The 12,658-nt window shown below is 40.6% G+C and overlaps 1 protein-coding gene across 7 annotated transcripts in view; it reads left to right on the plus strand.

Moving 5' to 3' along the window:
• Positions 1 to 12,658, plus strand: part of CHD7 (chromodomain helicase DNA binding protein 7) — a 144,707-nt gene that overhangs the window by 50,605 nt on the left and 81,444 nt on the right. For all 7 annotated transcript variants that reach the window (XM_082289322.1, XM_082289319.1, XM_082289320.1 and 4 more), the window contains one exon: positions 3,790 to 5,650. In XM_082289322.1, the coding sequence (XP_082145448.1) occupies positions 3,965 to 5,650 (1,686 nt within the window). In that variant the 5' untranslated portion in view covers positions 3,790 to 3,964. The remainder of the gene's footprint in view (positions 1 to 3,789; positions 5,651 to 12,658) is intronic.

Below are 12,658 nucleotides of genomic sequence, written 5' to 3' on the forward strand. Positions count from 1 at the left end.
GTCAGTTTAGTTCAACTCATAAAAGTGGGAAGCTGCTGAAGACTACTGAGTGCAGGCAGCTTTGGAATATTAAGCTGGGCAATGGTTAACTACTACTTAAATTTGAGATCTAGCTGTTTAAGACTGGAATGTTGCAAACTGGAGTAAATGTAAGCTTTGTCTATTGAAACAACAGGGTTGTTAAGCAATTGACTGTGTCCTGGTGGTTGGGATCACACCACTGCTTTGAACAGAAACAGGCTGTCTAGGCAGCCTTAACGAAATATATTCATTGACTCTTTAGGTCAGTCTTCTTGGTGCAATCTTTCATGTTCAGGAACAGAAAAGTGATAGAATTTTATAGCAGAACCTGTATAGTTTAAGATGGCAATAAAAAAAATTCACTGTCTTTTCATACATTCATACTTTTTTACAGCTATCCACCTTTCTAAGGGTTCAGATACTTTTCCCTTTGTACCCAAGAAACGGTCACTGCTTCTGTGTATGTTGGTTTTAAGTTGCAGGAATGTAGAGAAGATGCACCCTGCCTTATTTTTAAACTATTTAATTTTAAAAAGGACTGTAAGCTGAGTTTATCATGGTTAATATTGCTGTTAGTATGTCTGCATTCATGGGGAAGTGGACAGTGGTGCTGAATGAGTATTTTAACTAGAATTATTGCTTGATGCAGGTTATACCTTTATTTGTGTGTTGGCTTTCTTTGGTTTTGAAAGAAGCAGACATGGTTGCAACTTAAGGCTGTGACTCTCGTGAGTTGCTTAACTATCTAGAAGACGTCTACCCTGTTAGAGTAGAAGGTTGAGAAGTTATTAGGTAATTCCAGTATTGACTGTTTCCTTATCAAAACATTGGTTAATTTATTTTGATCAGGCTGTAGCTGCTACTGTCTTTCAAGCTTCAACAGCTGCTGTTAGTCATATATCACATCAGAGGTGTGACTTTTATTGGGGAAAGTAGAATAAGGTTTGGCGAGAGCAAAACTGACTGTAAAGGGCTGTGGTCATTAAATTTGAGGCTAGACTTAAATCTGAATAAATACTCCTAACATTTGAGGCATCTTCTTAACCACGATCTTACACTGTGTTTCAAAGGTAGTAACTTTAGCATCCAGAGCTCATACATGAAGTTGATTCATGCCTCAGATAAAAATGCAGATCTAAAATCACGTAATGGCAAACACCGTTTTCGCTCTTAATTTAGATGATGGATTTGTTTGTTTACAGCTGCATCATAAACTTAAAGGTTACTTTTCTTTTGAAAGAGTGTGTGCTCAGGCAGCCAGGCGAGTCCTAGGTTCCCTAGCACATCTCCTGCATTGTAAGGGACAGTACTTAGCCCAAACCTGCAAATTGGGATGGTGTGAGCTAAACAGAAATAACATGTGTTTAGTAAAACAAAACCCTTACCCTGTTTTAATTTGGTTTTCTGGGTGTAGTAGCAGATCCTGTGAGTTGATGTTGACTGTTATCAGTGGCTGACTGGCCTGAGTTTTATTGGAAGCTTGTCAGCTGAAAACCAGTAAACAAAACAGATTCAAATGTGTGCTTGATGCTTGTAGCATTGTTTCTGGAGATGCTCTGTTAGCTTGTTGTAAAGTTTCATTAGTGCTTCAGATGAGTAGAGCCTGCTTGTGTTAAAAAATGGTTCTTTTAGCAGGCATGATTTATGTAATAAAATGAGTGGAAATTCTTGCATGTTCGTAACTGTGCGGCTGTTTCTAGCTGATGGGTGAGATCCTCTACTCGGCTCCAGTTTGATATTGCCCAGATTACATCAGAGGCTGGGGGGTAGCAGTATCTGTGTGCTCTGCTTTTTAGTATTTCCAGGCAAAGAGACTGTTCTGTTGGATGGAGACTCTCAGTGCACACTGATGTCCAGCTTTAACAGCTCCCTGTGGCAGTGTGCATCAGTAGTCACAGTGCCAGAAGTCCTTGAGCAATCAGGGATCTTCACCGAGACTGCGGTCTGCTCTGGAGCAGTCTAATAGCAAAAGCTTCTTTTGGTGGAGGAGGTTTCTTCTCACCTTGTTGAAACTTCCTTATGGTGTGCTCTAATAAAGTGAATGAGGTGGTAAATATTACAGATGGCTTCTGCCTAATAATGGAAATGAAATAAAACCAAATAGATATTAGAGATATGAAGATGGCTCATAGGAGTTTACCTCCAAGTGATTTAGGAAGTGTTAATATCCCAGCCAAGCACTAAAGAGATTTAAGAGTGTGGTTTTAAAGGTGACATTCAAATGCTATTTTAAGAGGAGTGATAAATGCTTGTGCCTTTCCTCTTGCCCTCTGCTTCACACTGTAGAAGGTCCTCTTGACAGTGGCTACAAGAAGGGTAATAAATGTGCTGGTATTTTCTCCCTAAAACTTGTCTGGGACAAATCACCTTCAGTCAAACAGTCCGGCCTGGCATTTTGCGTCCAAAGTGACTGAAAGCATCCCTTCTCCACAACAGAATGCAAGATGTGAAAGCATAAACTTGTAAATCTTTACTTTGGTTGCTGATTAAGGGCAAGTTGGTATCTGCAAGTACAGTTGTCACTAAATTACAATCAAGATACAAAAATAGTTTTACTTGCTAAGTGTATGGGCGCCCTCGACTATTGTCTTAAAGTTTATTTTGCATAGTGTTTAAAATTCTGGTTTTAAGAAAAAAAGACAGCAGTAGACTAGCTTTGTTCATAAAAAGCGGATCCAAACAAATCTTTGAAGTTCTTGTGGGCAGAGGATGTGGGACACATTTTGGAATAGACCAATCTTCCCTGTGGAAAACCTGAATGAGAACTTTTCTGAATCTGCTCTGCTACTGTGTTGTTGCTTTTTGCTTTTTATTCCTGAAGTCCAAATGTGTACCTGTTTTTTGTTAACTGCTTTTGTACCTGTTCTTTTGCCATTACTAATTCTCTTGAGTGAGTATTCAAGGTTACAATTCTGGAGAGAACAAAACTTCAGCATGATCTTCGAAAGTGCTGTAGTTGCAGTAGTAGCATGATTACCTGAAGATGAGTAATGATCTCCAATGATACTGTTCCCTGTTACCATCGTAAAGGAAATTAGGATAAGGATTGAGAAATCTACCCTATCATGGGATGAAGCTTTTGAATTTAATTTTCTTACACAAATTGAGGACATAGTTTTGCTGAATGGGAAGAAGCATTATGTCTTTTAGTTTACAAATCATTAAATTAAGATAAACTGTGTGTGTTAAAAAAAAAAAAAAATTCCTTCCTAAAGGCTAAGTCTTGGAGTTTGGTCTGTTTTTAGTGGGTCATGTCTGTATGCATTTGAAAAATCTGTTGTGCGTATAACTAACTTTAGCTCATCATAGGACCTGGTGCTTCTGCTTGCTCATCTGATTACGCAGCTCAAGGGAATAAGGTTAAGGACATGCTGTTGGTAACTAGAGCGTTTTCAGGGCTTTAGTTCAGCAGATGGGCTGCTCAGCTATATTCATACATCTGCCTACCTGCTGTGGCAGCTGCTGCTGCTGCGTGTTGTGTTCTTTTGTTCTGTTCCACCCAAGAAAGGAGCACTAGGAAGTGTAGTGAATGGATTAATTTAAGGTTAAGGCTAGTGTTTTGCTTGCTTCCTAACTCTCTATCATAATAAAGCTTTGGATAAAGCTAATGAATCCTTTATAATGTGAAATAGATTTTTAAGATGTATTTCAGGGGGCTGAAACTAGCTAGTGTCTAAAAAACAGTCAAGTATGTTTTCTTTATGTTACCTGATGTTATTTATTTCAATATCTTCTTCTCTTTTCTCCCCCTTCCCCTGCTTTTTCTAGGAGCAGTAACCAGACTTTGCCTGACACTGCGTGGTCCAAAAGAATTAAGGAAATATGGAATGACATGAAGGAGATTAGTTGAGGATTAAAGGCTTTGAGGACAAAACACCTCACCGAGGTGAAGCACAGACTAACGTTCTGGTTGTAGCTCCAAGGAGCTGGGTGCTGAGAAAAGATGGCAGATCCAGGAATGATGAGTCTGTTTGGAGAAGATGGGAATATTTTCAGTGAAGGGTTGGAAGGTCTTGGAGAATGTGGATATCCTGAAAATACAGTGAATCCTATGGGTCAGCAAATGCCCATGGATCAAGGATTTCCCGCTTTACAGTCGTCTCTTCATCATCCCCCTGCAAATCAAAATCAAGCCAAGTTGACCCATTTTGATCACTATAATCAATATGAACAGCAGAAAATGCACCTGATGGATCAGCCGAACAGGATGATAAGCAATGCCCCTGGGAATGGTATAGCGTCTCCTCATTCGCAGTATCACAACCCTCCAGTTCCTCAGGTTCCTCACAGCAGTGGTGCTGGTGGTCAGATGGGAGTCTATCCCGGCATGCAGAATGAAAGACATGGGCAACCTTTTGTAGACAGTGGCTCCATGTGGGGACCACGGGCAGTTCAAGTGCCAGACCAGATAAGAGCACCATACCAGCAGCAACAGCAGCAGCAGCAGCCGCAACCGACACAGCCGCCACAGGCACCCTCCGGACCCCCTGGGCAGGGCCATCCTCAGCACATGCAGCAGATGGGAAACTACATGGCTCGTGGTGATTTTTCAATGCAGCAGCATGGTCAGCCGCAGCAGCAGAGGATGAACCAGTTTTCTCAAGGCCAAGAAGGCCTCAATCAGGGAAACCCTTTCATTGCCACCTCAGGACCTGGCCACTTGTCTCATGTGCCCCAGCAGAATCCCAGTATGGCACCTTCTTTGCGACACTCAGTCCAGCAATTTCACCACCATCCCCCCGCTGCTCTCCATGGGGAATCAGTAGCCCACAGTCCCAGATTCTCCCCTAATCCTCCCCAGCAGGGTGCTGTTAGGCCGCAAACACTTAATTTTAGTTCTCGGAGCCAGACGGTACCCTCACCTACTATAAACAACTCAGGGCAGTATTCTCGATATCCTTACAGTAACCTTAATCAGGGATTAGTTAATAATACAGGGATGAATCAGAATTTAGGCCTTACAAATAACACTCCAATGAATCAATCTGTACCAAGATACCCAAATGCTGTCGGATTTCCATCAAACAGTGGTCAAGGACTAATGCACCAGCAGCCCATCCACCCTAGTGGCTCTCTTAACCAAATGAACACGCAAACTATGCACCCTTCACAGCCTCAGGGAACTTATGCCTCTCCACCTCCCATGTCACCTATGAAAGCAATGAGTAATCCAGCAGGTACACCTCCTCCACAGGTTAGACCTGGTAGTGCTGGAATACCAATGGAAGTTGGCAGTTACCCAAATATACCCCATCCTCAGCCGTCACACCAGCCCCCTGGTGCCATGGGAATTGGACAAAGGAATATGGGCCCCAGAAACATGCAACAGAATCGTCCATTTATGGGTATGTCTTCAACACCACGGGAGATGGGTGGGCACATGAGACCAAATGGTTGTCCAGGTGTTGGCCTTGCAGATCCACAAGCAATACAAGAGCGACTAATATCTGGCCAGCAGCTTCCTAGTCAACAGCAGTCTTTTCAACAGCAAATGCCAACCTGTCCTCCCATGCAGCCTCATCCAGGGATACATCATCAGTCTTCACCACCCCCGCATCCTCATCATCAGCCTTGGGCACAGCTTCACCAGTCACCACAAAACACACCACAAAAAGTGCCTGTCCTTCAGGTAAGCTACTTCCAATTAGTAGAAAATGTTTTAAATTACTGTAAATGCCTTTCAGGATCCACAAGAACTATGGTTTCAAAATAGTTGCTTCTGCTTAACTCCTTTGTTATTGGTTATGTGGGTTTTTTGGTGTACAGAGGCTGAAGGTAAAATGAGGTTCAGGTATCTATCTTTCTAATGTCCTTACAGTAATATTTACAGGATAATGTTATGGATAGACCAAAATGGGATACAACAGGACAAGCTGAATACCTACTATTTTTTTCATGTTGGTTCCTTTGGGGAGAAAATGGAAAACACCTGTGAGAATTGTCATTTAAACTATTAAATTTTTGTATTTGCAACTTGGAGAAAGAAGTGTGTGTTATAATGTGTTCATTTTAGTCAAACCAAGGTCTTTTTTTTTTTAAATCCTGAGGGAATGTTCTGTGGTTTTAAATTAAAGCTGAAATTCTTATATGTGAAAAAAATTTCTGGTGTGAACTTCTTTAGCACTAAGTAATGCAACTGAGAAACTATGGGGAAACAGTTTGTGGAAGGAGAAGACAGCAGTGTGAATCAGTCTGAAATGAAATCTTCTGAGCCTTAAATGAAATGTTAGGTAGAATTGAAGTTTTATTTTAATGAGGCTCTGATCTGCCAGGTTTTGGTGGCCATGTATTGATTCCACATAATTTTTCAGTTAAAAGCTGAAAATGGTAAAACTTAGCTTAACAGGTTTGGCTACCTGCTAGTGTGTTAAGCTTCAGCTGAGGAAGGCTTTTTGGAATCTTCACGTTTGCCGTTGTTTGCCTTTGACTCGGTCAGTCAGAATTCAAGAGCTTTTGGTACCAGATGAATTAGTGGTCAAGATATCAAAGGTTTACTGATTTTATTTTTTTTCCAATCAGTCAATAATTAATGCCAAGTGGGTCTGCCCATAAATATTTGGAGACAATTGTTGGAATGCAGTCGTAATGATACGATGCTACAATACACTCAGTAAATCATCAGAACAGCTGTCCTAGGCAGTGTCCCGGGCCTGTGCGCAAAGCAGCTGCTCAGCAGTCCCCTCCACTGCTGCCTGCCGGCTGCTCCCGTTCGCTGCTCCGCACAGCGTGAGCTGGCTCTGGGAATCAGATGTATGCGCTGCGGAGAGGCAGCTGACAAGGAGTGGTAGATGGAGCAGTTCAGCAGCTGGGACAGGCTTCCACATTCCCCGTGGAAGAGAGGAGGAGGGGAGGAGCCCTGCGAGGGAGATCAGGGACTAAGCTGGGCAAGGGGAAAAGTGCGCTCTCTTTCTCTGAGGGAGGAGGAAGCTCTCTTGAAGATGCACAAAGTATATCTTCAAGACCATCTTTTTCTTTCCTCCCTACCTCAAAGCTGGTTTGAAACTTTAGATGCCTGTGTCGGCCCTTCCTCCCTCTGCATCTCCATACACAGACTTTGTCTGGAGAACCTGAATTACAGTTCTTGTGTGCACGTGGAGTTGTGTGTTCCTGTCTGAGAGAGCAGCTCTTTGCCAATGCCTCCTGTTTCCAAGTGTGTGGGTAAGTGGGATGAAAAAGCAGAGAGCTCAAGACTATAGGAAAAAATGAAGAGAATGAGCAGGTATTCGGGAAGGGGGAAATGACAGCACAGAGAAATCAGTACAGAAAGGGTAGGAATGAGAAAAAGAAGTACAGAAGCTGTAGAGCTGAAGCATCTAGCAAAAGAACTTGAAAGAAAATAGTATAAATGGTAATGTAAGACTTCTAAGACAGTAAAGGAACAAAATCCAGTGTCACTGGAATTTTTCATAACCAGTGATGGTGGGGATATGGGAGGAAATACTTGAGGTGGACTGCACCCTAAAGCAGTGGTGTTCCTCACCAGCATTAATTCCTTCTTTTCATCTGACCATCCAGTAAGCCTATTTTTGGCATCAGAAGGTGGTTTGGAAGAAGAAAGTTTACTTGTAAAATGTACAAGCTTGTTAAATGTTCTTGGGACGTTTGATTCCCTTTAATCAGTGAAGAGGTTAAACACAGACAACTCAACCCTTAAATGAGCTATGCAACCTATTACAGACTGCTGAACTGCAGATGAATAGCTAGAAGAAAGGTAAGTGCTGAAACTAAATAATTAGAGGAAAACCACATGATAACTCCAGGTATTTGATTAAGATCAGTAAATCAGACAGTTGTAGCAAGCCAAGTATCTTCTCTGTTAGCTTACTTTTGTTAAGTTACTATCTGGAAAAGGTTACTGTTAACGTACCTTCCCATTAAGTAATTAGTTTGAGCCCTGCCTGTAGTAATGAAACTCTTTAACAGGCAGGCGTTTCCCCCTTGAAAACTGTTTGGATGAAATGAATATTGTTCAAATCAACGAAAACTTAACCCCTCCCCACCCCCTGGGGAAAAATGCAGATGTGTGAAACCCCTGCTCTTAAGCCTGAATACAGAGTTGGTAGGTCTCCTGTGTCGTGGTTTTCCTTTCATGTCAGTAGGCAGAAAACTGTTCACTGAAGAGCAGTTACTTAAGTGACTGGTTTGTTTTTATTTATATAAAATGAATCAACAAAATTAATATAGTCAGTGAAAATGGAAATCACTATGTACTTTAAAATCAACAGAAGTCATCTTAGTAACTATTTTCCAGTGATTTGAAGCTAGCTTTATCATGGGAAGGCTGTAATACTTGTGGTTAACCAAATTACTGTTTTGTTTTTAAGTATGTCGGAGGGAAAGTGAAGTTCTTTTGCTTTTAAGTTGAAAGAAATTTCTGTGTTGATTCCAAGGCTTGTTGTTTCTTTTTTTGTGTGCAAAACTGCAAATTATTTTGGCTGTGAGATGAAGCTGGTGATTGACAATTCATCTGGTTTTGATTAATAGCTGAAAACTAGGCATGGTTATTAGGACCACGTTAGCAGTGAGTTGCTGGCTTCAGTAGAGTTTGATAGAACCATAAGAACCACTGCAATGTTGGGATGTTCAGTCAGTGTGCTTGGTTTGTCCGGCCCTCCTTTGAAGCACTCTTCACCGAAGGTTTTCAGAAGAGCTTGGTGGCCATGGGGTGGGAAGACTGGCTCTGCTGTGGCCGAGCAATCCACCAAGGGGCAAAGCAGGGAGCAGGAGTAGCTTGCTTGTTTTCACGGTGGAGGTATCTGTCTTGGGCTTGTGAGCTTGTGCTCTCCAAAATACTCAAATGATCTGGAGAAGAGTGAAATGTTAGATGGCCAAATTTCCTGCTGCTGTTAATATACCCAAAGCAGTGCCAAATGCGGATGTGGTGAAGAACATAATAAAAATGAAATAAAATAATTAAAGCTATAATAGGAGAGTCAATTGCTTGGCCATTAAGTTGTGTGAGTCAAGACATGGCCTGAGGAGGTTTAGACTGGATATTAGGAAAATTTTCATCACTGAAAGGGTTATCGAGCATTGAAACAGGATGCCCAGGGAAGGTATAAAGTTGCCATCCATTAAGGTATTTAAAAGATGTATAGAAGTGGTGCCTAGGGACATGTGGACATGCTTAGGGACATGGTTTAGTGGTGGACCTGGCAGTGCTGGGTTTACAGTTGTATTTGGGGATCTTAAAGGCCATTTCCAACCTAAATGATTTTATGGTTCTGTGGTACTTGGGCAATGAAATGGCAGGCAAATACCTTCTTAGGAGCAGGTCTGCATGTTAGAAAGAAATCACTAGGAATTGTAGTGAAAGTAGTAGAGAGCAAACCAAAGACTTTTACCTGTATGCATGGTATGCTGGTGAGGTAAGTGCTGTGAAGTTCTGTGTCCCTTCCTCTGGCCTCAGAAAATACAGCAGCACTTGAAAAAAGCACAGAGGGTGATGTTTTAGTGGGGAAGAGAAAGAGAGAGATGGTGAAAGCCTCTAAAATTGTGAGTGATAGAGGTGCATGAAGGGGGTGAATGTGAAGTAAGGGTTGTTTGTCACCTGTTTTTTGTCTCCTTGAATTCTTTTTAGGTATTCAGCAAGTTGTCAAATGGTGAACTCAGAACTGCACATTAAGATGCTGATCTCTGAGATGTTGCACAGAAAAATGCATCGTTATTTGATGCACATAAAGGCACCACATTTGGCTCAGCAGATCTGTGCCATGCATAAGTGACTGAGAATTTGTTACTGGTTTGCATCTACTGTGTACATGTCTGGTTCTTGTCCTCTTCCACACTATCAGAGGTGATATCAGGTTAGGCAGGCCTTTGGAGGCCTAATGCTGTGCAGTTGTTCTTACATATCATTATTTTCAGAGCATTTTGTTAGTGATAGAGGAAGTGTAGGAGTTTTCTTTGCCAAGAATAGGCTGTCCTGGGTGTGTTGTTACACACAACTTATTTACCCACAGCTACTGTGTGGGCTGAAGTTTCGAGTCCTGTTCATTTATCATGTTCCACAAATGGGATCTACATTATTTATAGTCAAACACAGGAGTATTTAAATGACAAACAGGTATGGTATAACCTCCATGCCTGACTAAATGGGAGAGCTCAACAATGGGCACCAACAGTGTTGAAGGATGCTGGGTTGCAGTGTCCAGGTTCTGGTGGCGAAGGAGCTCATTTTGTGTGTGTTACTGGTTCACTGCCAGGTTTATTCTGCTGGCCTTATTATCTGTGGGCATGTGACTTTGCTTTAAATCATAACTCATAGCTGTGTTTGGTATGAACACATTCTTTTGAAATTTCCTGCCCTCCCTTGCAGCGGAGGAGGCAGGGAAAAAAGTCCTGCTGAGTCACCAGCTGTATCACTCCTTTCACAGGCCCTTCCTGCAATTTCAAACCCTGTGTTGCTGCCTCAGTTTAATTTATACTTGGATATACCTGAATGGAGAGGGATATTAATGAAAACTATGATCACCTGCATTGGTTTGATGCACTATTCTAACTTGGCAGAAAGTAGAGGTTAAATCAGTTTCTGCTGGCACACTAAAATGAAGTTGTCTTTCTCCTGGGTGTTTGTTTTAATGCCTAAATGTAGTAAGAAGAGATTGACCCGTAACTGTCTTCCCATGAATTATCTTTCAGTGTGTTTCCTGTAAGTATATGTAGTAGCAAATGATGCCACTTTGAATAGTTAGGATTATTCCCATAAATAATATTCATAAGCAATTTCCCACATCTCCAGAGAGAATTGTTGTCTTTTTAATCCCTCAAATGTTTAACTTTTTGACTATTTTCCTGCTGATAAGTAGAACAAGTCTGATTTATAAAAAAAAAAACAAAAAACAAATCAACTACCTAGAAACACTATTGGGTACTTTTTGTTTTGATGCAGAGGCTATTTCACACGACTGTTAGCTGGTCTTTTGGAGTACTATATATGCTGCATATTCAGCAAAGTCTTGTGGCTGTGTGTCCCTAGAAATTCTAGTTGCCTTTTTCAAGTATTCACAGACCAGCAAGCCAGTGTATGTTGGCAAGATTTTTGAAGCTGCTAGACTAAATGGAATTAAGAACCCACAAATACTGATCTCTAATTAATTATAATTGTATATTATTTTTATGTGTAGATAAGCATGTGTGTGTATTTATATAAAATATATGTATAAAATATAGTCAAAATAAGAAGTTGTGCATAGTAACAAAAGGGAAGAAGGGAAGAAAATCCACAGTATTCATATAAAAGTAAATGTTGATAGCAGTATTTTTTTCTTAAAAGTTTACAGGCTTCTGCTGTATTTTGTTAAGACTCTGAAGAATCCTTGTATTTGAGCAATCTAAGCAATGTAATTAGCTATAATTTTCCAACTAAAAGAAAAGCAGACCATAAAATCTACCTTTGGTCAGAAGTGTTGAAGTTATTTCACCCCTGTGGAGTAGAATCGTCTGTTACACAGATAACTTGATCCATCTGTGAGTGAGTTCCCATGCAGGTCTCTCAAAGGATACAATAATTACTATGAAATACTGTGTCCAACAAAAGTTCATATTCTAAAACTCCTCAGTTACATTCCAGTCTAACAGTTAATATTAACATATCCGGAGGCTTATTTCTTCCTCACCCTTGAAAAGGCTGTGTGTGCTTTTGTAAATAAGGACTTGAAGTGATTCTTCAGTGAATAGCCCTTTGGGCCAAAGATTTGCAGTTTTGAGGTGGTTTTGCTATGAACTTTTTTGTCTTTTTTACTGTTGAGGAGGCACAAGCTACTTCAGGAATACTTCTTCCCTCAGGTGCCATGATTTAAATGTGATGAAAATAATTTGTGCCATTAAATTATCTGCTCTGAAGTTTTAGGTAAAGCCAGTTTGTAGCATTAGCATAAAAACACAAGTCTGCATCAGCATAGTGATTTGTAGGTTTAAGAGTTACCCAACTTGTTCTACAGTGTGGGTATTTTGGAAGTTTCTATGATATGTTGGTGACCTTAATGTATTGTTTCCTTAAATCATTAGCGTTTTCTGAAGAATCACCCAACTAGAAAAATTTTTAAATTTATGCTGCTTGTTTAGTACTTCAGTATTGTGTTCTTATCTGCTGGTGATGGTCACTTCCAGTGGGACTTGACAGTCATCTTGCTTTCCCATGGTCAAAAGATGTTGTCCTACTTTATATTTATTTGAACAAATTTCAATCTGTTTTTCAGAGAAGCTTTTTTTAATGACTGAAAGCTGACAGTCTAATAAAAACCTTCATGTCTGTATCATCATCAGCCTGCAGACTTACAAGGATGGAAAATCAGGGCAAATGAGAGGAAAATGCTTGATTTTTAAAAAAAAAAATTAAAACAAATTCTTTAAATACAGTGGCAATCTTAATAAGGAACAAGTTGCAGGCAAAGTAATAATTTCCTGCCTTTTTACTATGGATCCTTCTCCTGGGATTTTGTCCTGCTCTTTCTCGTGGAATTTGAGGCATCCATTTATTTTAAGCTATCCTGCCCTTGCTTGTATCTTGAATGCAAGTGTCACAAACTTGCATTAAGTGTGCTCTCTTTTTTTTCCTCTGTGAATTAAACTGACACTGTGGAGTGTCAATTCCCACTATTATGGGGCACCATCACTTTGAAGTGTAATTTTTAAC

This window comes from Coloeus monedula (genome assembly GCF_965178545.1).
Source record: "Coloeus monedula genome assembly, chromosome: 1".
Lineage (NCBI taxonomy): Eukaryota > Metazoa > Chordata > Aves > Passeriformes > Corvidae > Coloeus > Coloeus monedula.